General features: G+C 38.7%; 2 protein-coding genes across 2 annotated transcripts; both read left to right on the top strand.

Annotated features, from left to right (window-relative positions):
• Positions 1–16: 16 nt before the first annotated feature.
• LOC137295021 (AP-5 complex subunit mu-1-like) lies at positions 17–12201 on the top strand. Its single transcript, XM_067826279.1, has 14 exons — positions 17–217; positions 468–594; positions 1294–1395; positions 2382–2452; positions 3108–3180; positions 3470–3604; positions 4141–4221; positions 4505–4694; positions 5236–5366; positions 6375–6475; positions 8930–9015; positions 10480–10604; positions 11154–11250; positions 11552–12201. The coding sequence occupies exons 1-14, from the start codon at positions 144–146 to the stop codon at positions 11620–11622; spliced, it is 1464 nt and encodes a 487-aa protein (XP_067682380.1). The 5' UTR covers positions 17–143; the 3' UTR covers positions 11623–12201.
• A 2738-nt stretch (positions 12202–14939) lies between these two features.
• On the top strand, positions 14940–25128 carry LOC137293699 (cryptochrome DASH-like). The gene is made up of 13 exons (XM_067824403.1): positions 14940–15177; positions 16792–16964; positions 17588–17687; positions 18062–18180; positions 19196–19344; positions 20238–20400; positions 21071–21240; positions 21884–21943; positions 22377–22459; positions 22837–22911; positions 23378–23497; positions 23813–23986; positions 24480–25128. Exons 1-13 carry the CDS (start codon positions 15100–15102, stop codon positions 24552–24554), a joined length of 1539 nt encoding a protein of 512 aa, XP_067680504.1. The 5' UTR covers positions 14940–15099; the 3' UTR covers positions 24555–25128.
• The last annotated feature ends 1031 nt before the right edge of the window (positions 25129–26159 follow it).

Raw genomic sequence — 26159 nt, forward strand, 5'->3', positions numbered from 1 at the left:
TACAATATACGAAACCAAACCGCAGGCTAGGCAAATATTTAAAACACTTCCGGGTCGTGGTCATTTCCTGATATTCAGTCATGTGAACCGCATAAGCGCATAGCAGTACATTTGGTGACAGTCTCAGAAATATCTGAATCCCAATGAGTATACGAGCGTTATGGGTAGTTAAACTACCCTCTGCCAATAATAAATCTCCAAAGAATTTATTTTTCAGGTATCAGAAATTTAGGGAACTGTAATTTCGCAGAAGATTTTTTGACGCTTTGATTAGTTTTCAATATTGTGTTATGATCTGTGATAATAGTGCCATGAATGCATCATATCCAAGGGCCACTCATCATCTCTTTGCGACAATGAACAATGACATTGTTTTGCCTTTACAGTAACTCGCAGGTGTCTGTTTTTGAAATTGCAATTTTAAATGTTTGGGTTTAAGTCTCTTAATTGCCAATGAATTGTTTCAGAAAATTCCCAACAGTTGAGAAAAGGACGAAGCAAGTAGAGGGTACAAACTATATTGCCATTCCCAACTCCCCACAGTTTCTACAACAGCTGCTTGTTGAGACAGGACTGTCACATACATCCGGCGAGGTACTATCATACACCAATGTCATGGTTAATCATAATAAGGAGAATGTTTAGTATTGGCCGTATATTAGTGTCTCAAAAGGAATCTCTATTGGGTATTTCATCACTCACTGGAATTGTCATCTTAGATTAGTTCTGCTTAATAAGGGGCGGTGGGGTAGTGTAGTGGTTAAGGCGTTCGCTCGTCACACCGAAGACCCGGGTTCGATTCCCCACATGGGTACAATGTGTGAAGCCCATTTTCTGGTGTCCCCCGCCGTGATATTGCTGGAATATTGCTAAAAGCGGCGTAAAACGTAACTCACTCACTCTTCTTAATAATTAATAACCATGTCCATAAGACTTTTAATTGTGTAGATTGATGTTTATGCTGTTGATCACTGGGTTGTCTTCACAGTCTTTAAAGACTGCTGCCATATTTCTTGACTATTGCTGAGTGTGACTTTAAAGAACCAATTATAGTTAAAATGCATGGCATTATAGATGTTGGTCTTCAGGAAATAATATTACTTCAAATCCTTACATACATATGTTCAAGCAAACATACATTATTAGGTATATAAGTTTAACATGTATGTAAAAGGTTTATTCATGTCAGTGTTATCAGGTATACAAGTTTGGTATTTTGTTTCATTCAAGTTAAAAAGAGTGAATCAGTGAGCCGATGAGGAGCAAGTAAGCAATGTACATATTTTCCTATAGTTTGTTGGCAGCAGAGATCAGTGCTCAAAGCAGGATGAGAAACCAGTGTTTGAAGTGGACACCAGTAGTGGTAAAATCTGGCCCTTTATCGTCATTGAACAGGTTTGTGATAGCATCAATCATATCTCCATGAAGTTGTTTGTTCAAAAGTGAAACTTTGATGTTTTTGATGTTTGATAGGCATTTAGAAGTTGGTAGGGTAATACAAGACACTTGATATGGATGTGAAACATCTTTATTATTTTATTTTATTTTATTTTATTACAAAATAGTAAAGAAGTTGCACGTCCATATCAAGTGTCGTGTATTTGATGTTTTTGTTCTTCAGAATCTAATAGAACTAAACACAAAGGATTTGCAAGTACCTCTGATACACTTGTTAACAAGACAGCCTGTAGGCAAATGAAGAAGTTAGAATATTATTTAATTACAGTGAAATCTCGGATATACAGACACATTTGTTATTGCATAAATCATCCGGATAACTGAGTATCGGAAAGTCTGGATTTCTGTCTTTTAGGTTTCATTGGTTAAAATCACTTCAAAAACAGCATGGTTGTTTTGATTTCCAATTCAAGTTCACTCAGTGTCAGACAGGCCTACTTATCACCACAGTACCCTGCTGATCGGTCATTAATCTGGATTATCAGACCTTTTCTTGTGTCAAAACACGTGGACATCATTAGTAGATCAAGCTTCCTGCAGATAATTTAGTCAGTTATCTGTTGACTTTGCAGGTTTGTTTGTAAAATTTACTGTCTGGAAACGGAAAACGAGTTTCAATTATAGAGATCACTTTTATAGCGTAAGAGATTTGGCTTTTAGGAAAACTGACCGGAAGGCGAGATATCCGGATATTTGAAGTCATGGTGTCTGGGATCTCACTATAGATAAATAGATAAGACAATGAAAGATCTCAGGTAAATATTTTTAGATGGTTTATATTCGTAATATGAAAACCTTTTGTGTCCCTCAGATCCTTAAAACCAGTTTAAGAAGAAAAAAATTTAGTAAATTTAGTAAAAAAAATTTGTTTGCATAAGAGCATTTGCTAATTGTGCTTTTGAAAGTTAGTTTGTACTTTGCAGCAAGGTGTGCTGTATTGCTGTTTGGTGCATGTGCCACAGGGAGCTCATCTCAGACCAAATATGATAGAAATGTAAGTGATTCAATCAGGACACTTGCTTCTCAATGTGATGCTTACACATACCAGGATCTGCTGAGCCTGACTTTAAATCCTATATTTACTTCCAACGTGATTCTTGGTCTCCCAGCGACCCGTGAAGGTCCCGGGGTAGAATAGGCCTTCAACAACCCATGCTTGCCATAAAAGGCGACTCAGCTTGTCGTAAGAGGCGACTAACGGGATCAGGTGGTCAGGCTCGCTGACTTGGTTGACGCATGTCATCGGTTCCCAATTGCGCAGATCGATGCTCCTGTTGTTGATCACTGGATTGTCTGGTCCAGACTCGATTATTTACAGACCGCCACCATATAGCTGTAATATTGCTGAGTGTGGCGTAAAACTAAACTCACTCACTCACTTGGTCTCCCAGCAAAGCCTTGATGAACATGGTTGATGTGTTGACCTGCTTTCTGGGTCTGAATAGGTACCCCATGCCTCATTTAAACTGGTTGAACAGTGCCCAAGATGTGTATAATGAAACAGTCAAACATACTTGTATCTCCATTTCATTCATAGCATTGTCACCAGCATGATTATGATTGGCATCCTGGACAGAAGATGTTTGAAAACAGGATAAATGAAAGATTTGTGGGACTGAGGCGTTGAAACACCTATCCAACTATTTCAGCCCATCTGTGTCGCTCGGCTTCTCCCTGATGTGTGGTGTAGCAGAGTATATTCGGTCAGCTTCAAGTCAGGAGGTAGGTCAGAAGATCAACACAGTGTCCTGGTTGACTGAAGATCAACACTGTCCTGGTTGACTGAAGATCAACACAGTGTCCTGGTTGACTGAAGGCCATAACAGTTCTCTGTTTGACAGAAAGTCTGCAACACTTGGCTCAAATTTCATGTTTGTAATACATTCAAACAAGTGATAAATGTCTTCAACAGGTGTCATTTTTGTCTCCTCCCACATTTATTTGATACACGGCTGTAACTGAGACAGTATTTAAAGTTGTGTTGAACCCAACTCATGCATCTCTATTCCAGCTACCTGCCCGACTGACAGAACTCCACAATTTCCTGAATGAAGCAGCGCCTTTTGGAGCTCTGAGAGACACATGCTGTGAGTCGATAGTGGCCAAGTTAGCAGGGAGACCTAATGCCCTGCCTAAGTCACAAAAGGTACATTCATATTAAAATAAGTTCTTATACCCCTGTACAAAACCTCTCTACACTAATCCCGGGATATGTTTTAAATCAGATAATCCGAATGAGGCATCAGAATCTTCAGTGTGAGTGAGTAAAACTTGAAAACAAAAAGCTGATTTCTGTATCTCAATAAAAAACCCAAACAAGATCATCAAGTTTTGAAAGTAGGAAGTATAGAGGTGCTGTTTGTTTATGTGCATATTTCATATCGCTTGTCGAGAACATTGCGTCTTAAATGCCAAAGGGAGTGCCATCAAACTAACATGTCTAACATGGTGGAGTTCATTGTTTTGAATCAAAATTTGACACCACTCTTAGCAACATTGCAACTATATTGCAGTGGTCTGTAAGTAATTGAATCTGGACCAGACAATCCAGTGGTCAACAGCATGAACATCGATTTTCACAAATATGATACAGTGACATGCTCCCTTGCTGTGGTAAGGTGCCATTGCTTCTTTATGTAACCAACCAATCAACTCACTCACTCACTCACTCATTTTTTTCAGCAACCAGCTTGGAAACCTCTGCTCAACAAGGGAAAAGGAATTATCTACCTTTCTGTATCAGAATGTATTAAGGCATCTCAAGTAAGTCTAGATCCATGTTATTTCCATGGACAAGAAATGTAATCCCGCTCTTCTACTAAGGAATGAGTAGTGTTTTATTCTGAATCTCATACTTTAGTTTTAGTTCTTTATTTTGAAAGCCCAGGTTCAGGTTTTCAAATTTGAATATACCTCCAAACCTTTGATATTGCTGGAAACTTCCTAAAAAGAATATTGGTGTTCTCTTTTTCAATGTTTTGAGTTGGTATTTTTGCTTTGATGTTTTTAGTTCGTTATAAGCACAATTTACTTATGCATGTTTCAGTGTGAGCAAGGAGAAACACAAGACTCATGGGATGTGTACGGCTCTATATCATGTCGTGCTGACCTAGAGGGTGCTCTGTCTGACATCACGCTGAACGTGTCACACCAGAGCGATGGGGACAGTGTTGCCCTTGATCACTTGCTGATACATCCCTGTGTCCAGAGTGCTGACTCAGGGATTGTTGATTCAGGTGAGTAGGGAGTCAGGTTAGAATTACCCTAGTTTTCAGTAACCCAGTCTTGTAAGAAGAGGTGACTAACATGATTGGATGGTCAGGTTTGCTGATTTAGTTGACACATATCCCAATTGCGTAGATAGATGCTCATGATGTTGATCGCTGGATTGACTCAATTATTTACAGACCACTGCCATGCAGCTGGAATATTGCTGACTGGACAGTCACCATGCTTTGCTCCAGCCTTGGTTCAAATATTTAAATACAGCATCCTTCTTAGTTATGAAGTATTCATCCAAAACATTTAGTCCGCAACCAACCCCTGAAGATCAGTAACCCATGCTTGTCACAAGAGGCGACTAATGGGATTGGGTGGTCAGGCCCGCTGACTTGGTTAACATGTGAATCCAAGTTGCATAGATTGATGCTCATCGCATAGTGGAGCTTAAAAGTAACCTGCTCACCCACTTGACTGCAATTCTTCATAAATTATTCTGTAATTATGACAGGACATTTGTGAGGAAGGACACAAATGTTTTCTGATGTCTTGTTGCAGCAAGCATGACCCAGTCCCATCCTCCCCCTCGCCGTCTCCGCTTCATGCCACCCATGGAGATGTTCGTCCTGTGTCAGTACTCTGTGTCCGGAGTACAGGAGCTGCCCATATTTGGTGTCTACCAGATGAAAGTGAGGCTGGTCATGCTATACTTTATGTGACCACGGATGGTTGAGTTGACTCAGTTGATCTTGTGACATGCTAGAGAAGTTGACATCCATATATTCTTGCCTTTATTGACTCAGGTTTCTGATTCTTCAAAATGAGACCACATTCAGCTGATTTTGTGTAATGCCATGAATAATTATTTAAATGTTTGTTGTCGTAAGTCATGAGCAAAATGGGGATCAGGTGGTAAGATAAACAGACTGTCATTGTGCCCAGTAGTTTGAAAGAGTGAGTGAGTGAGCTGGGTTTTACGCATTGTTAAGTAATATTCAAGTAATACAATAGCTAGAATGCTAGATGCTAGAAATACAATTCACACATTGTACCCATGTTGGGAAACAAACCTGGGCCTTTGTGTAACAAACTAATGCTTTAATCATCATGCTATCCGTGTAGTTTGAATGGAATGCAGTAAACAAATGGTGGGTCTGGTCCAGCACTGTACAGACTACTATACTACAGTTGTTATATTGACTGAGGTGTGAGTAAACAATATTTACTCATCATGAGCATGCCTTTGCATAATCAGAAATTGTTAAACTGCCCAAAAAGTTGTTAATGATCTTTGAGAGTAGGATTTTTCATGATATATGTCCACAGCCCACAAGTCCACAACACTACAGGGGCAGTGAGGTAGACTAGTGGTTAAAGTATTGGTTAATGCGTTCGCTGATAACACCATGGGAATAATGTGCGAAGCTAATTTCTGTTGTCCTGTGATATTACTCGGAAGCTAATTTCTGTTGTCCTGTGATATAACTGGAATATTGCTCAAAATTAGCAAAAATCTAAACACTCTCACTTATTCTACAGTACTAAGGTACACTCGACTGGAATCCATGTAACCATGAACATGATTTTTATGTGTTTAAAAACATATCTTAGCTCAAGAACCAAGACACTCACTGCTCAAGCAAATTATTGATGTTATTATCATACGAACAGTGACTATGTTTGTTTACTGTTTGCAGTGTGATGCTAGGATTGCAAACCTCAGTGTCAAGCTGAAACTCAACAACCAAGTGAAGAACATGTTTGAGTACTGTGAGGTACAGATTCCTTTCTTCAACAGGTGAGCTACGGCTTAGTACAACATTCAACACAATACCATATATAGTGGAAGTTGTCATAACAGGCAGCTGTCTAATCCAGCAAATTGTCAACACCGGCATAAACTCTGAGTCCTTTCATGAGTGAAAAAACTCTGCTACCTGGCAGCTGTCAGTTCCGGATCTCAGCATGAAATGAACCGGCCAAACATATGTTCATACAGTGATCAGCGCTGTGTAATTCGGCACGAGAGGAGTTGAGCAGATGTGGATTGCCACCAATCAATCAGTCCTGCATAGAAACTAAATGGTTGCAGACAAAGACATTTTTTGTCTCATTTCAGTATGGGTATATATAGTATTCCCAGAAATTATTGAGAATCATGTTGCATCATGTAACTCATTACGTTTATTAACTTCTGGCGTTTTACTTACATAAACATGTTAAAACATCATCCTTTTACAGTCTCAGTCTTGTTTTAGTACTTTGTTAGACCTCCTCGCTCAGCAATGCATGCCTGAATATGCCTAGGCACACTACCCATCAAAGTTTGTAGGTAATCGTGTGACAGGGTATCCCAATATTGGACCACCTCGGCCTTCATATCTTCAATATTTCTCAGTCCCTTTTGGTTTATTCTGTCCTTCATGACTCCCCACACATTCGCAATTGGGTTTAGGTCTGGGCTGTAACTGGGCCAGTCTAAAACTTAAACATTTTCGCCCGACAACCACTGTTTTGTGTAGCGCGCAGTGTGTTTTGGGTCATTATCATGCTGGAAAATCCAATCATCTTCATACAATGTTTGTGCTGTCGGAAGAAGGTGACCATTTAGAATGTCAACGTATCTTTCTTTTGTCAAGTTTCCCGTGAAAACACACAATGGCGTCACTCTGCGAGCCGATATGCCACCCCACATGTGAAACTTCGGGCTATGTTTTGGTCGCTGGTAGATAGGTTTGACAGTATCTTTGGTCCAAATTTTCACACAATTAGGGAAAAGTCAAACAGAACTTTCATCCGAAAAGAAAACATTTTCCCAATTTTGATTTTCATGAGCCCGACACCAGTTTAAACGTTTTTCCTTTTGTGCATCTTTCATCAACGGCGAGGGAATTCCACGTTTTTTCACCCAATTAAGTCTCTGTAATTCCTGCCTAACTGTTTCATTGCATACCTGAGGACTTCCTCTGCTAATCATTTCATTTCTGATGTTCTCAACACTTTTCAATTTGCCCCTACTCACAATCTGCCCAAGTCTTCGGCGATCCACAACACTGAATTTCCTAGGCCGACCTGCCCCTGCTTTGTGCTCTATCCCGGTTCCTGTTTGAATATTCTTCAAAGTTCTGTATACTGTAGACAGAGGAATACCATGTCTACAAGCTAACACTTTAGCATCAGCCTCACCCCTTTCAAAATCATCTAGAATGAGCTTTCTTTTCTCTCTTGCTGTAAATTCTGCCATGTCAACACAGGAAGCCGTCTGCTCAGACAAGGGAGATAACTCTTGACGTAATGAGCTGTCTTCTAAGCCTTCAAGAGTTGTCTCCCTTATTTAGTATGCTTAGTGCATAGTGAAAGCCCTTTTTCCAATCATAGCATCATTAGAGAAAAAACAAAGATTTTCTCAATAATTTCTGGGAACACTGTACTTGTACAGTGGTCAGTGTGTGCAGTAATTTAGAGAACTATATGATACAACAATGGATATGAGAGTTACCAAACTGGTTCAGTTTTATCTGTGAGTTACCATGTCAGCTCTACAATCCGGCACACTGTCTGAACCGGATTATTTCTTAAGTATCTGGGAGTCCTGGTTTAGACAGCTTCCACTGTATGTATAAATCTAGGTGATCTCCGTTGAACAACATCTGCATTAAACTCTGGAATACCTGGGTGAGTGAGTATGGCTCTACACCACTTTTTAGCAATGTTCCAGCAATTTCGCAGTAGGGAAGTCTAGAAAAGGGCTTCACTCATTGTACCCATTTGGGCAGTCAAACCCGGGTCTTCAATGTGATGAGTGGACGCTTCAACCATTAGGCTACCTCACCACTCCTAATGCCTTGGTAATTTGAGATGAATACTGTCATTGCTTAGTAGGTCTTGCTTTTCATATAGATCACAGAAATTGATAATTGATAACTAAATATGCAACGATTATAGATAAACAGTGTTATAATTATACTTGGATTAGTAACAAAGGAGCATGCTGAATGCAACTCAGAAGCAGCCCTTAAATATATAGACTTAGGTTTGTGTAATTGTTAGTGCTCTATTTTGCGTCACAATAGTTTGTGAACTCTGTTGTCGATGCCACAATTTTCATATAGATAATAATCAATAATTCTTTCCACTGACAATATTTCCTATTATTGATCTCTTAATCAGCCCTATTGCTTAGTATTATGAACCATCATGCATAATATGTCACTTTGTATGTAGTGTTGACAAAGACCCTCTCTTGTTGCAGAGGGATTATATCAATGCACGACTCCTCACCTTCTCAGGGCAGTGTGTCACTGTCACCTAGTAAAACTATCTTGGTGTGGAATGTTGGTAAGTGTTGAACTGTCACAACCTCATTAGTATTACAGCAGAAAGCCTCTATGTGGAACAGGGCAGAATAGATTCACAGCCCACGATGCTGGTTTTAACAAATGAGTCTGTCAACGTCAGTGTTGATGCAGAGCAAACACCCTTGTCTCACAACCTGAGCATGACTGTAATTAGGAAATAAAGTTCGCTCTACCCTTTTTTTAGTTTTCTAATACAGTATAGTTTTGCCCTGAACTTTTACTATTATAATTAAAGCACAAGGATGAACTTTACATCTTTTCTAAGATGCCAGATTTAATACTTTTTAAGGATATCTTCGTTTAATCTAAGGCAGAAAACAAACGATGGTGTCAGTGACCTAACTTAAGAATCTTCACACAGGGTTACACACTGTTCCTTCGATGTGTCTGCCACCCTGTGGTGTGACGAATGTTACCAGACAAAACGCATGATAAACAGTTTGATGAAGATTTAAGTTTGAGTAAATATCTCCTCCAAATTATTTTAATTACATCTGTGATTAATGTAAATCATATGGGGCAATGTGAACATCGCATTTCTACTACCAACGTAAGTTTAAATCTGCACATAGAGATGAAGCAGACTAGTCAAGTAACATTCCACAATTTACATTGTGGGAATGTAAAGCGTTTGATTATGAGGGGGCAGACTAGAATGGCACAGTGACTCTGAGGCATTGTGACGCAATGCAAAATGAGCATATTATCTTCTGATGAAGTACTGCTGGCACCTTTGATCTTTCACTGAAGCATCTTAGAATGCAGAATAAGTTCACAGTTTGTCATGCTGATTTGAATGAAGATTGTTACAGTACCAGTGGAGATTCAACAGCCTTAATTGCTGTAAAAGTCTCATTTTAAGTCATAGCTAACCCTTGTGGTATGCAGAGATATGGAGTTATCTCCCTTAGCTGTGAGGTTCCAGCATAATTTTGAGAACCTCTCTTGAAATTTCTGTATGAACAACACAGAAAATGTGTTTACACAGTGCAGGTGTTTTAAATTTGTCTTCAAATTTTCAAGGACGACAAGACTCCTGGTCAATAGTGTTGTAATGGTTGATGTTTCTGGCTATCACACTCCATTGCAGCCGTGATCACTAGAAGTGTCTCATTCTAATCCCCCAAATTGCATGTCAGTCTGTATTTTGGTGTGTATTTGAGATCTGTTCCAAAAATCGAGATGTGCAGAAGGAGCTATGATTGAAACAGTACTTTTGCTTCTTTGAAGTCTGCTTCTACAACCCAACCTCGGACAACTAAACTAACTTTTTTCCTTATGTTGTTAACTCTTTACCACCTTTGTCAATTTTCTAATTTCCTGGACCATGTATTTCACAGTCACATTTTTGTGTATTGTTTCATGTGAAACAGTAACCATAGCAACTGACTTCTATATCACCTGTTCTTGAGCCCATTGTGATCCTACCAATGTTGTGCCCCAGGTCAGAAGTTCCCCAGCAAGACCCTAGAGGTGACAATGTCTGCCAACCTTCAGTTCTCTGGACCCATCATCTCTCCATCTGCACCAGAGGACAAGTTCTGTTCCGGACAAACCTCTTATGCACAGGTGGGTTCTTTCTATAGATCTTATTCAACCTTCTTTCCACAACGTCAGATGAAACCGAGTCTCTTTTGGACAGATTAGACACATTAATGGAATGCATCTAATTTTCTCTGCATAATGTTATTCTCGTAAAACAGAGAGAGAATGTTATCAAAGATTTGCATTTCTATTTTCCAGGACGCAAATGTGGACTATCAGAAACATATATAAAGATTACTGGCTGATTAGTGTAGATATTGGTCTAGGAACAAAGAACTTAACATTGCCACAAGAAATCTAGAAAATCACTGCCGGTCCTCAACACAGTAACAAACGTCATATTTGGGATTATACTTTCTTAGTAACATACGAATTCTAGTCCAAATTCTAGTCTAGTTTGGGATTTGAACCTGCACCTTCAGTCAGGCACCTAATTGCCAGCACACAATGTCAACCACTCGGCCAATGCGACTTCCACTTTCTAAATGATATTGTGTAATCAGTGTCTTACATTACTGTTACCAAGGCAAATCCTGTCAGGAATATTATGAGCAGTGTATTGTTTTTTGACAGCTGTACTTCAAGGTCCCTGACTTCACTCAGTCTGGGTGCTGTATTGACCCCCGATCCATACAGGTGTCTCCAAGTGCAAAGTTCAAACTCACCACAGGTAGATAGAACTTATGTCTTGTCTCATACATACCTAGCAACCCATCTATTCATGTTTTATACCTAGGCGTGCAGAATAAAAAACTGGATACTGTGTGTCACAATTCTGTAACAGGGTACTGTGTATCACAATTCTGTAACAGGGTACTGTGTATCACAATTCTATAACTGGGTATTCCACAACTGGGTAGTATGTATCATGATTCTGTAACAAGGCACTGTGTATCACAATAGTCACTGAGTACTGAAATACCATTTTCAGCACAAAAACTAATACCATATTTTCATTTTTTTGTTTCTAGTGAGAGAATATTTTTCTACGGACTACAAGATTTGGAACTCTTATGGTGATGTCCTCTCCACATCCGAGTAAGGAGATGGGCCAGGAAAACCTAGACTGTGATATCCATGTTTGGGGCCATGTAAATGAGGACATGTGGACACTGCAGCTGTATTGTTAAATCATTTGTCAGTCATTCATTTAAGTACGTTGAATCTAACAAACACATTGCTGTAATCTCCATGAAACTCAACAATCAAATATGGACGAAGTATGAATTTTCCCTAATGTCTTGTTTATTCAGCACTGTTTCAAGGAAATGTCAAAGTTTGTTTCTTCTTTACATAATTTACTTTACATTTTGATATAGCTTGTTTATCCTCCTGTATATGTGTTTCAAACAACATTGCAAGGTATTTTCATGATTGGTGTACAAAACATGAAATGATCAGAATTAATTATTGAAGAACTATGTGTATTTCTGACATTTTGTTTGAAAACTACTTCAGTGTTGGAAATATCTTTTTTAAATTATAACAGAAACCATGTTCATATGAACCATTGGTAACTATATTTGTTAAGTACTTTTTGTTCTACTGGCATTGATATACTTCATTTCTAAAGGAGAATGTGCAATATTGTATTCAGTTGATTAAATGTGTGAAGTTTGAATATTTTGTTTGTGATCAACACCACCAGAATTGAAGACAAGACATAGCCACTAGTTATCTATGGCCTGCGACACATGCAGTGTGGGAAGAACTGTTTGTTTTCTTGTCAAATCCAGTTACGTTACATTCTATCATAGCTTTGAAAATATAGTACACATCTCACTAGTGAAAATGTAGCCACTTAATTCAAGCAGCTGTTCTCAAATAGATTTTGCAAAAATATTCAATAGTGTTTTAAGGTACTGTTTACACATGAGCTGATGTATCATAAAATAAATTTATAACATTTAAACTATTATTGTCATGTTCAATACATGATAAAACTCGGTGAAAATTGTAGAATTCTTAACAAAACTTTACCCCAAAATGCAGCAGTTCACATGCACAACATCGACACATGCTTTTCAATAAGTTGATGCATGATCTTCGTGCAGTTCATCTGCTTAAGGTTTGCAGTTGATTTCCCAAAGTTAGAGGAGAAATTCATCTTTGATGTAACACATAACATATAGTGAGTGCTTCAAGTGAATTTAAACTTTAGATGGGTACTATACCTGACTATGATTCATCAGCCAGGGTTTTAAATAATGATACCAGCACAAGGAGAGTGCTGTGATGTTATACTTTCTGAATTTTGAAAGTGTGTAGCAAAGACTTACCATGCTTATGGACAACAAATACTATAAAATTGACTTGGAAATTACATTACCAGTTATATATAAATATACCCCGAAACATGATCTTCTGTGCATTATGAATATGTTGTCATGTTACAATGATGATAAACGTACAGTGTTTTAAATATATTGATGGGGCATTGCATTGTAATATAATTAAGGAAAAAAAAGGTTAAAAACAATGGCTTCAGCATTAATATCACTGCATTGCGACATGCACGTGTACATATCAAACACACCTGACCTGACCCTAACCCTAAGGATCGCAAACGGTGCCAAACCCGAAAGTATCGTAAAGGGTGTTGCGGTAAACTGCATTCTAGCCACAACTTCTTATTATTGCGTTGAGCGATTCTTTCGATGTGGATTCTTACCTCTTTTATAGCAAACTAACATTGTGACTACACAACCAAATGGTTTGCCGAGACTTGGGCGAGAGTGAGTAAAAGATGAAGCATATACAGTGTTCCCAGAAATTATTGAGAACATCTTTGTTTTTTCTCTAATGATGCTATGATTGGAAAAAGGGCTTTCACTATGCACTAAGCATACTAAATAAGGGAGACAACTCTTGAAGGCTTAGACGGCAGCTCATTACGTCAAGAGTTATCTCCCTTGTCTGAGCAGACGGCTTCCTGTGTTGGCATGGCAGAATTTACAGCAAAAGAGAAAAGAAAGCTCATTCTAGATGATTTTGAAAGGGGTGAGGCTGATGCTAAAGTGTTAGCTTGTAGACATGGTATTCCTCTGTCTACAGTATACAGAACTTTGAAGAATATTCAAACAGGAACCGGGATAGAGCACAAAGCAGGGGCAGGTCGGCCTAGGAAATTCAGTGTTGTGGATCGCCGAAGACTTGGGCAGATTGTGAGTAGGGGCAAATTGAAAAGTGTTGAGAACATCAGAAATGAAATGATTAGCAGAGGAAGTCCTCAGGTATGCAATGAAACAGTTAGGCAGGAATTACAGAGACTTAATTGGGTGAAAAAACGTGGAATTCCCTCGCCGTTGATGAAAGATGCACAAAAGGAAAAACGTTTAAACTGGTGTCAGGCTCATGAAAATCAAGATTGGGATAATGTTTTCTTTTCGGATGAAAGTTCTGTTTGACTTTTCCCTAATTGTGTGAAAATTTGGACCAAAGATACTGTCAAACCTATCTACCAGCGACCAAAACATAGCCCGAAGTTTCACATGTGGGGTGGCATATCGGCTCGCGGAGTGACGCCATTGTGTGTTTTCACGGGAAAATTGACAAAAGAAAGATACGTTGACATTCTAAATGGTCACCTTCTTCCGACAGCACAAACATTGTATGAAGATGATTGGATTTTCCAGCATGATAATGACCCAAAACACACTGCGCGCTACACAAAACAGTGGTTGTCGGGCGAAAATGTTCAAGTTTTAGACTGGCCCAGTTACAGCCCAGACCTAAACCCAATTGCGAATGTGTGGGGAGTCATGAAGGACAGAATAAACCAAAAGGGACTGAGAAATATTGAAGATATGAAGGCCGAGGTGGTCCAATATCGGGATATATTGTCACACGATTACCTACAAACTTTGATGGGTAGTGTGCCTAGGCATATTCAGGCATGCATTGCTGAGCGAGGAGGTCTAACAAAGTACTAAAACAAGACTGAGACTGTAAAAGGATGATGTTTTAACATGTTTATGTAAGTAAACCGCCAGAAGTTAATAAACGTAATGAGTTACATGACGCAACATGATTCTCAATAATTTCTGGGAATACTATAACTTTATGGCTGTTTCGATGTAGATTCTTATATAGTTATCATGCTACAGCGAAAAGTCTCTCAACGCAATAAACAAGAAGATATAATCCATAAAGTTGTATGTTTCATTTTTGAATTGCCAACTTCTCGAACGCCGATTAACAATTATGTCAGCTGTTCGTTCCGAGAGTTACCTCCCTTCGGACACCTGTCCAGAAAGACTTGGTTCATTCTCACGCTTATTCTTATTCCGAATACACAAGAACGCAAGCGCGACACAACAAATGAAACTTGTTAGAAACGGCAGCACAAACAAACTCCTTGCAATGTTCTGAACGCTTCCTAAAATGTAAGACCGCCCAGAGCATCGCAGTAGCGTAGTGTCGTGAGCTAAATATTAACACGCGCAAGATGTTTTGATTATATAAGTCAGATTGGAAGAGAGAAGAAACACTTATAGAGTGTTCACCATAGGAGTAACTTATGAATAGAGTTATGGCTTCAGTAACAGGAACCATTATATGCTTATTTAGGAATGACCTGAGACTGCACGACAATGAGGTAAGGGATTCAGATCACCAGCTATGTACATATATATAGCTACATATTTGCTTATTCGGATCACTGTTATTACTGTTATTTGCAGCATTTGGGTTCTCCAATATTAACCATGTTGGCACGTGTTTCCATCCCAGATTGGACCAATTTGTATCTTGTTTTGCCATAACCATGGTAACGGCTATGTTACAAAGTATGAATGACAATTAATCAGTTGCGAAAGTTGCACAATATATTGATGTAAATGTGATATCAATTGCTGCATTATGACAATGTCGTTATGCGTCATGACAAGCATCCAGGGTTGCTGTGGCTCAGCCAGCTGAACCAGGGTTGCTGAAGAAACGACTAATTATAACCCGGATCTGCACAAGTTTAGAACTATTTCTGATGTTTCAGTAGGTAATGAAAGCTTCGCAATTTTTTCACATTATGATAGGAGTGAAATTGTTTATGACAGCATGTAGGTTGAACAGAAGAGCCATACATTTGTATTTATTTAGTTGTCACTAGAAATATTGTCTCCATATTTTGACATCTGGCTCCTTGGTTGTGACTTAAAAAAAGAGTTATACCAGCTAGGTTTTAATTAAGAGACAAACATTTTCTATTCCTTGATATTATTAAACCATTTTGTATAATAAGGTTCTTCAAGATTTCATACCAAATTTCTGTTTGATTTAAAAAAGACATCCCAGAGATTCCTGAAAACAGAATTAATATATTCCTTTGTACCCAAATGTGAATATTTAAAAACATTAATGCTTTTTATTAAGAGATATACCTGTCATCATGATGACCATGTGCGTAACAGTTGCTTGTTCATAGAGAACATGTTCCTGTATACAGATCTTAAATGATTTTCTTAAAATGAGCACTACAACGTCATATCTGTTGCCATGTACATGATATAGGTTCTTGAAATACTCTATGAATCCAGTGAATGATATTTTAAGGATAAATGTATACTTCCCATCAAACGTTTAGACTTGCATAAAGCGTTCACTATATGTGGTTACACCAAAAATGAATTTTTCCACAAACATAGGGGGTACCAACTGCAAATCTTATGCAGATGAATTGTATGACGATCATGTATCAAATTGCTGAAAAGCATGAGCATGAGCATATGCAAATATCATGCATGTGAACAGATGCTTTTTTGGGTAATGTTTTCTTAACAATTGTCAGTTATTCACCGATTTTCACCGAGCTCCATCTTATCACCAGCTCCAAGCTTATTTAACTCATGACAATAGTCTATTAAATGAATTTGCTTTACAATGCATTAGTACCTGTAAACAGTAAGGAATATTTTGCAAAAAGTAGCTGAGAACAGTTGACTGCAGTGGCTGCATTTACACAGGTGAAAATAAACCTTTGATGTGGAGTATATTTACAAAGTTACAAGTATGATTTATTCATCTGATGTGTTTTGTGACATACATTAAACTATGGTTACAAAACTCAAAACGACCATTAGTGTTGGTCAGATAACTATTTGTTATATGCGTTTAAAATTATATAAACAAGTAGCTTGGACACATGAAACTGTGCACTGTCCTTTAGTTTGTGATGAGAGTGTTTGTTTTAAACTTTGTTTACTGTTTACACCAGGCACTGTATTGGGCTATGAAGAATGGGACACATGTGTTGCCTTTGTACTGCTTTGACCCTCGTCACTACAAAGGAACTTACCACTTCAACTTCCCCAAGACTGGCGCCCACAGACTTAAGTTTCTCCTGGAGAGTGTCACAGATCTCAGACAGTCTCTGCAGAGTAGGGGGAGGTAACCACTTACTGCTTCACATTTCACTGTCAGTGTTTGCAGTCTTTGGGAGCAAGTAAGCATGTTCATGGACCTGTTCAAGACTCCAATTCTTCTACATTTGGCAATGATGTACCTTTTATATCTGAGAAGAAAAAAACTTGTAATTATATCTGGTTTTGTCATGATGATGTCGAAGATTCTGTTATACACTAACAAACATTCCATCAAAATTGATCATGGTGAGTTTCGAGGTGGTTGAGAGATGTTGATATTTTATAATTCCACAAGTTTTGAGCATGCTTCAAAGCGAACACACATGCAAAGTACAGTGGAAACTGTCTAAACTGGCACGCATTGGGACTGAATAAATAATCCAGTTGAGACAAAGTGCCGGATTGTAGAGCTGATGATAAAGAGACAAGCCATGGATGGGACTGAGATTTTATTCTGGTGTTGACATCTTGCTGGTTGGGACAGATGCTGGTTTTGACAGCTTCCACCGTATGCTATTATATTGTCAGTGATGGCATTTTCCATCTTGTCAAGAAGTCTCCCTAAGGAGACATATCAAGAATATGATTTATACATGAATTTTGATGTCACCGTCCAATACCAAAACCTCCCGCCGATTTCTATTTCAGTAACCTGATAGTTCGAGTTGGCAAACCAGAGGAAGTAGTTCCACAGCTGGTGGAATGCATTGGTAAAAATATGGTGAAAGGACTGGTCTACCAAGCAGAGGTAATTACAGCAAAACACTCAAGAATACAGAGACTCAAAGTTTATGTGTTATGCTATGTTCACAGCTAATAGATTAAATTAGATCAAACTAAGCATGACCCAATGCCATGTGTGAAATGTAGTTGAATTACATTTTTGTATTTTGTGTATATTTGTCCTAATACATTGGCATTAAGTAAGCAGCCAAGTAGCTTTGTAGGCTTGGTGTTTAAGTTTAAATATTTGTTCATGCTGTTGTTTTGTAGTGATCATAAATAGTTGAAATGAAATACAAGTCCTTTCCAGATTTATTTCTTTTCCTTTTAGTAAATGAAAGCAAATTGGTTTACATTCTGGCTATTTTCATTGGAGTTCTGTCTTTAATTTATGATCAGGTGACAGACGAAGAGTTAACAGTTGAACAAGGCTTGAATAAAAAATGTGGGGTCAAAGTTCATACTGTTTGGGGTCACACATTACATCATAAAGAAGATTTGCCGTTCAACCCCCAAAAGTAAGAAATTAATTTTGTTCATATATATATCATGTGTATGATGTGTTTATTGGTATGTGGATTTTTAGTACCTTGTTTTCTCAATGCATTGAAATAATGAAAACATAAGAACCCATTTGGCAACCATGATAGTCAGCATGTTCGGTTTGCTATTCGCATATACAAAACATTGCACTCTTAAGTTACATGCAAATGTGCTTAAAGGGTGATTCATCTGCCCCTGCTTGAGCATCAGGGTAACTTTATGAAGTTTCAGTTGGCAAAGGAAATGATCTAATCAAAATCCATATTCTGTGTGTTTGTTATGTAGCACTGCACCCAGCAGTATTCAAGCTGTAAGACTGCAGTGTGTAATTTATTAACACCACCCGTGAAGGTCCCGGGGTAGAATAAGCCTTCAGCAACCCATGCTTGCCATAAAATGTGACTGTGCTTGTTGTAAGAGGGTGGTCAGGCTCACGAACTTGGATGATACATGTCATCAGTTCCCAGTTGTGCAGATCGATGCTCATGTTGTTGATCGCTGGATTGTCTGGTCCAGACTCAATTGTCTACAGACTGCCGCCATATAGCTGGAATAGTGCGGCGTAAAACTAAACTAAACTCTGGAAGCCTACTAGGATTTCCCGTAATAAACCCTGGGCTTAATAACAGAAAAGAACAGCGTGCCAGATTGTAGAGCTGATGATGAATGTACAAGCCATGGACTGAACTGAGTTGTCATGCAGGTATTGAGAACTTGCCAGATTGGATAGTTGCCTGTTCTGACAACAGTTTTCACTGCAGCAGGAAACTATCCTGTTTTTATGCCAATGGGTGTAATTTTGAGTGGGGTTAGGGAGTTAAAGGTTACCTCAGTGCTAAGATGGGGTATGGGACCTGGTTATTTGCCTCTGACAAAAATTATAGATCATTATTAGTGGGGAGCCAATGTTTGCATGTAAACACCTCTGTTACAATAGACATCATCCATCATGTGATTCAGTGTCTGATATAAACACATGGCACAATCCAGTGTTCCAGATGTATACACACAGTTCAGGAAAAGAGTTGAAGAGCAGGCTCCAGTCAGATCTGTCATCCCTACCCCAGACAGGCTGAAACCTCTACCCCCAGGGATTGAGGAAGGTGTGATCCCTACCCCTCATGATCTTGGGGTTGAAGGTCAGTATTTCATATTAGGCCAATGGTGATTAATTGAGGTTAAAATGCACTAAAGTAAATTATGCCTAAAGTTCAGACTGAGTGGAACTGGGCCTAGACTTTCCAAGCTCTCTTAGCACTAAGATAGTCGTAAGTGCCATTCATTAACATTAACTTACCACTATTCTAAGCGTTGAGAGAGCTCTCAAAATATTGGCCCAGGTTCACCTGGATCACAATATGTACCAGGTTGAATTGTTTGGTGATATATTCTGATAATGTGCAGTTGTTCCCATCATCATTACAATTTCTGGATGTAAGATTTTTTTTTGTGGTGGCTTTCTCTCTTGTCCACATATTTCTCCGCTCCATGTCCTGTAGACACACACACTGCCTCTGTCTCATTTTCCCAACATGATGTGGATGGAACTCCTACATGTGTATGTCCCCGCACGCAACTTGCGCTCAAACACTCAAGATCTACTGGTCATCCCATCCTACAAACTGAAATCCTTCAGCTACTGGTCATTCTCATACTCTGCACCTGTTCTTTGGAACTCTCTCCCTTGTGTCATTTAAAGCTTTAACACAATTGACATTTTTAAGTCCAGACTTAAAACTCACTTTTTCACAGCATACTACTAATTATTTCAGCTGTAAATACTCCATTGTAAATATTCTGTAGCACTTTGAGCATGCCTTAGGGTGTGGAACAGGCGCATTATAAGTATGCATTTATCATTATTATTATAATATTGCAGAAAATCAATTTAGTAACTTAATCCATATCAATGTTGACACCATGGGTTGACTTTCTTTTTGTCATGCGAGAATAGTCATTCTGTGTAAAGTTTACACCTGACGTACTGTTAACTTTATCACATGTAGCCTTACGATGCGACCTTCACATTCAGAATCAAACACAGACCCAAGGACAGCATTTCCATTTGCTGGAGGGGAGACAACTGGTGTTGCAAGGGTGCAGAACTACCTGTGGGAGACGGACCATGTCGCTCAGTACAAGGAGACAAGGAATGGCATGATTGGTGCTGACTTCTCCACAAAATTCTCACCATGGTAGGTATCCATTATTCAACAATCCACAACATCAGATTTCGCTTGCATGGTTACATCCCTTGGAACTGCCAGGAACCTCTCCCTATTATCATATATTTGAAATCCCGACTTGCCCATCAGTGGATTATAAGATTATAAAGGTCAATTTCTGTTAGAATATTTTCCCAAAATAAACTGACATACTGTAATTAGTGTTTACCAAGACCCTTGAAGATACCAGTGATTGTGCTCTTATTTACAGATAGCAGCCATGTAGCTGAAATATTTCTGAAAGAACTGCAGTATTATTTTTTTTACTCCTTACTCAATCATTTAGCTGATATGCTTCTCTCTTCTTCATCAAGTGTTTATAACAGATTATTCCACCACACTGATAGATCTGTCACAGATAGAACATGAGCTGTCCCAATCCATGTATCATAGTATATATTTATTGCACATTTAACTATGTTTTCAAACATAATCAAAGAATTATTATGTTGAATTCATTAAGAGGACTGCACTACTTGTGTTTATATATTTAATCCTGTTAAAAGAGGTGTAAAGCGGCATTTTACCTTTGTATACGAGTACATGTTACTAGTGTGTGTTAGTTGGAGAGATGCTATGACTATTGATCATTTGGGATTGGCTTCATGCAACAGTAAGAATTTTTTTATGAATGATGCAGGCTGGCCCATGGATGTGTCTCCCCACGCTTCATATACTCCGAGATCAAGAAGTACGAAGCAAAGCGGACGGCCAACCAGTCAACATATTGGGTCATATTTGAGCTCCTCTGGAGGGACTACTTTCGGTTTGTGGCTCTCAAATATGGAAACAAGATCTTTTTCAGTGGAGGTGAGTTGCCAGTACTTTATAAGGGAACTGTCAAATAATGATGTTACCAGGCTTTAGGGGAAATGCTGATATATTTCTTAGTTCAATTAGTTTTAGTTGTGGTTACGGTGACAGCATTGTTAGGGTAATTTTTTTTGTTTCACTGACAACCATTCAGTGAAAGAGGTTTTATGATGTAGCTTTATAATACTGCAATTGATTGTCTGATAAGTGTTACGAGAACTGTAAGAAGAATTTTTCCCCCAGAGCAGTTAGTTTGCTCCAAGTCCATATGCCTGAGACATTTAGTTAATAACCTAGCTAAATGTCTATTGCTTTAAGTGTCTACTGCAGAAGGCTTTGTTTCAAATGGTTGTTAAGTGTTAACTTTCAGCTGTTAAGAGCTGTTTGTATCTTTGTTTAGTTGTAGAGATGTATATTTTAACATTAGCCTGGAATAATTTCAGATAGAAATGCATTTTCCAGTATGCCTTGTAATGGTTTTTCACATCCTGTGTACAAACTGATTTCCCTTTAAGAAAAATCTGTTGTGATTAGGAGCCCTCCAACAATCAAACAACTGTGTGGAAATGTTACTCACTTACATCTTGTGTTAATTTCTGATGTTGTAGTGTGACTACTCTCAATATCTGTCTTCCTACAGGCATTTTGGGGAAGGATATACCATGGAAGAGAGACATGAGGCAGTTTGAAGCTTGGAAAAGTAAGTACATGTATTAACTGTATATATGTATTAAAATGGCTGCAATAGAGGTAGTTATGGAGGTTTGAAGACCTAAGATAAAAAGATATCTCTTTTGAGACATTCTACATGATCACATTGTGTTAAACCCATTTCTGGTGTCCCCTGTCGTGATATTGCTGGAATATTGCTGAAAGTGGCATAAAATCATACTCGGTCACTCACAGGATCTTGATCATATTGATGAAGCATGTCAAAAAAAAGAACAACTCAGTGAACTGAATATAATTCCCTCTGAAACTGACTTAATTGAGCACTCAGCTGATGATTTTTTTGTATCTATGTATGTTGTATGAAATTGTTTATCGCTTCCACAATAAAAATACTGCTACAAAGCTATCCCACATGGCCTTGAAGTTGTTTGATTCCTGCAATACTGTGTGTCCTGTGACAGGTGGCACTACTGGTGTTCCATACATCGATGCCAACCTGAGAGAGCTGCTGGCTACTGGCTTCATGTCCAACAGAGGCAGACAGGTAGGCATTTTCTACAAGAGAGTAATAGCAAACATTCCTGGAATGTTTTTCAAAGTTATCCAATTCGTTATCATATTTACCAACGTTTCCCTTATCTCCAACGTTAAATGACTGTTTATGCGTGAGTAATTTAATGCTGACTCTGAATTAAGTCAGTTTGATTGGCATCATTTTGGAAACATTGAATAAGAATGATCAGGCATCAATTATTGTGATCATTGTAGTTAAACCAAAATGTCCCTGTCTAAAATTATTTTGCATTTTGAATGAGTTTCATCATAATAAGGACAAAGCTACAATGAATGTTATTGATAATTCAATTGCACACAGAGGCTTTTTTCTTATTCCAATTACAAGTAATCACTTTCGTGATTCAGAATGTGGCAAGTTTCTTGACGAAGGATTTGAAACTAGACTGGAGACTTGGTGCTGAGTGGTTTGAATCTATGTTGGTAAGTTCAATGTGCAGCCAGCTGGTATGGCTTTGGTGCTGGTATGCCTACTGATAGCGTTGGGTACCCTGGGTGTCTTGGTGTCTTGAAGGACATGTTAATTCTTATCAGTTTCATTTGTGATCATACACATTCACAGAAAGCATTTAAATGTCCAAGCAAAGTGAGTCACTCTCTCCCTCGCTCATGCACGCCCGCAACAAGTGCTCATTCACCAGTAACACACTTAATTAACACATGATAGATATGTTGTCATCATTGTGAGTGGAATGGATGAGTTTGGCAGTATTGCTACTTCCCTGTCTTGGTAATAATAGCATATTGATGTCGAGGATGAAAGTACATGGCACTCCTTGGACATGGTCCTTGACCACGTTTTACACCCGACATATTAATGTTATTGGAGTATATTTCCTTCAATACTCATTTATTCTAAGGTGTCAGAATGTCATTCATTGTATTTCAGATAGACCATGATGTATGCAGTAACTATGGCAACTGGTTGTACAGTGCAGGCATAGGTAATGACCCTCGTCAGGATCGCAAGTTCAACATTGTCAAGCAGGGCTTGGATTATGATGCTCAGGTGAGAACTAGCCTTGAAGGATGTAGGATCTATCTAACCATGGTCTTTGACATTATTTACTAAGGTAGCTTCCAGAATTCTGATGGGTGGGGTAGCCTAGTGTTTGTAGCATTAGGTGGAATCGAATCACAGATGGCATTCAATCCAAAAACTGTAGTGTACTGGGACAGTTTAATCCTCAAAATTAACATGTTGCATTTGACCACTTCCTGAAAGGCATTGTGTATTCAGAGCATGCTGTACCCTTGATAATTAAGAGAGCATGTATAGTTTATTTTTAAATACAGAAAGTTGACATTGAATGTTGTGTTTCAGGGTGACTATGTTCGCCTCTGGGTGCCAGAGCTGTCAAAGGTGATGGGGGGTGATGTACACACTGTCTGGGCCCTTAGTAATACAGTACTGTCTCATGCAGAGGTTTCACTAGGAGAAACATACCCCAAACCACTCTTAGTGGCACCAGAATGGAGCAGACACAGTGCCAAATCGGTAAGTTCTTGAATCAGCTGAATCCTAAAACCCAGGCAATCCAGGGGCCCCTTTCACAAAACTCTTGTATGGCTAAGGTGTCATAACATTTCTGGTAGCATTCTTACCTCCTATGTTAAAGTATAGGAGGTACAAATGATCATAGATCTTAGGCTTACGAGAACTAGGGTTCAGACATGACTAATGGGATCAATTGTCAGGTTCGCTGATTTGGTTGACACTTGCCATCATATCCCAATTTGTAGATCAATGTTTATGCCATTGATCACTGGATTGTCTGGCTCAGACTCAATTGTTTACAGACAACTGCCATATGGCTGGGAAATTGATAAGTGTGGTGTTAAACAACAAACCAACCAGCCAATGTATGGTCTTGTCCATGTACACTTATTTACGGACTGCCGTCATGTTGCAATGGTGAATTAAACAGATGCAAACAAAACAGACACTTCAGTGAACTATGGTCACATGAATGTCACAAATCTTGTTTCAGCGTGGCCATACTCAGGGGAGAGGAGACAAGCCTCGACAGAATCGAGGGATTGACTTCTACTTCAAGAAGAGATGAAGCAAGTGAACAAAAACACCAATTTCTGCATTTATTCCACTCAGGGAAGGTTGGCTGTTTACTGAAGATAAGAGATGTTTGCAACATCATTCACAGATCAGGAATCCCATGGGCAAGCCTAACAATGTAATATGTATTATGTTGTAGTACAGTTTTCTTATCTTCTCAGTAGCTAACAAACACAGGGCAACCTCATCAGAAGAAGGGGTGAAATGGTACAGTATGGTACATACTGGGTTAGGAGGCCTTTGGTTCGACCCGTTTCAGTTTGGAATTTTAGACATAATCATAATCCGGAAAATTGACAAGCGCCAAACCAGACATTGCTTAATAACATGAAAAAGAAATAACCATTAATTAATCTTTGTTATTCTGAAGGAATGAAACTGTCATTTATGTAGGTTCATAAAGTGATGGTACAAAAAAAAAAAATTGAGTATGTGAAACTGAAACAAAATATTGCAGTTCTACTATTACTGATGGGAAGTATACCGTTTCACCCCTAATCAGAAGCGTCTTAATGTGGTGAATTGTTATTGTATGTCATGTGTTTGAATTAAAGTGTAAATACCTATCTGTGGCTTCAGTCTTACAGTGGTGACACTGGATGAGATATTCATTGTTGATTTCATGTGGCTCATCAGTTGCAATCGTTTTTGGTCACAACTATCATTTATTTACGTTCTGTTCTTTGTTCATCTCTTTAAGCGAATACTTCCAGCAAGGGCCCCCACATAAGCTCTTAAAGAATATGCCTCAGTATTTGATGAGTTGATTTTTTTTGCTAGACCACAGTTGTCCACATCTGGATGATCCAATATTGCTGTATTGGGAGCTGTATCACTATCCCAGTTGTTATATTATAGTATTACAGAAGCTGTAGAGGTGCACTTGCTGTGAATGGATAGAGATCTAAGATCAAAAGAAACATTTGTAGCAGGTGCAAATATAAGTTTCCCGTTGTCTTATCCAACAATTAGTTGGAATATCTGTAAACATTCATGTCAGGCAGAACCAAACTGCAGCATCAGTTCATATTAAGAATAAGAATTGATATTAACTGATTCCTTAAGTGCCTTGTGAGCATTTGGGTAGTCTAGCGTCAAGCGTCAGGCTGGAGGCAAATTAGTACAGCGTCTGAAGGACATCTCTGGTGTCTGTCGCCATGCTATTCCTGGAATATAGCTGAAAGTTGCATAAACCGGTACTCACATTCACTCACTCAATGGCTTAATATCAACCAACAGGTGCCCACTGGTGCTATGACAAAGATAAAATCAAGTCCATGCTCACATAAACAGGCCAGTCTAGTGAAATGGTGAATGGAAGAGGTGAGTTCTAAAGAAAGACTTGAAAAGATCTTTGCATTTGACGTTTCTTTGTTCAGAAGGCAGAGAGTTCCAAAACTCTTGTCGACTGGACACAAGACTGAAAACTTGTCTTCTGGTCATTTAGATTCAAGTAATTCGGACTCATCCAGTGCTTTGTGTCATCAATGTACTGTTTAAATTGGAGAACAGAACCACAAGGAACCCCCATACAAACGTTTGAATGTGACAGAAAGCCTATCTTGAACTTCAAATAGTAGGGACAATATGAGGATGA

This window comes from Haliotis asinina, chromosome 8, assembly GCF_037392515.1.
Source record: "Haliotis asinina isolate JCU_RB_2024 chromosome 8, JCU_Hal_asi_v2, whole genome shotgun sequence".
NCBI lineage: Eukaryota > Metazoa > Mollusca > Gastropoda > Lepetellida > Haliotidae > Haliotis > Haliotis asinina.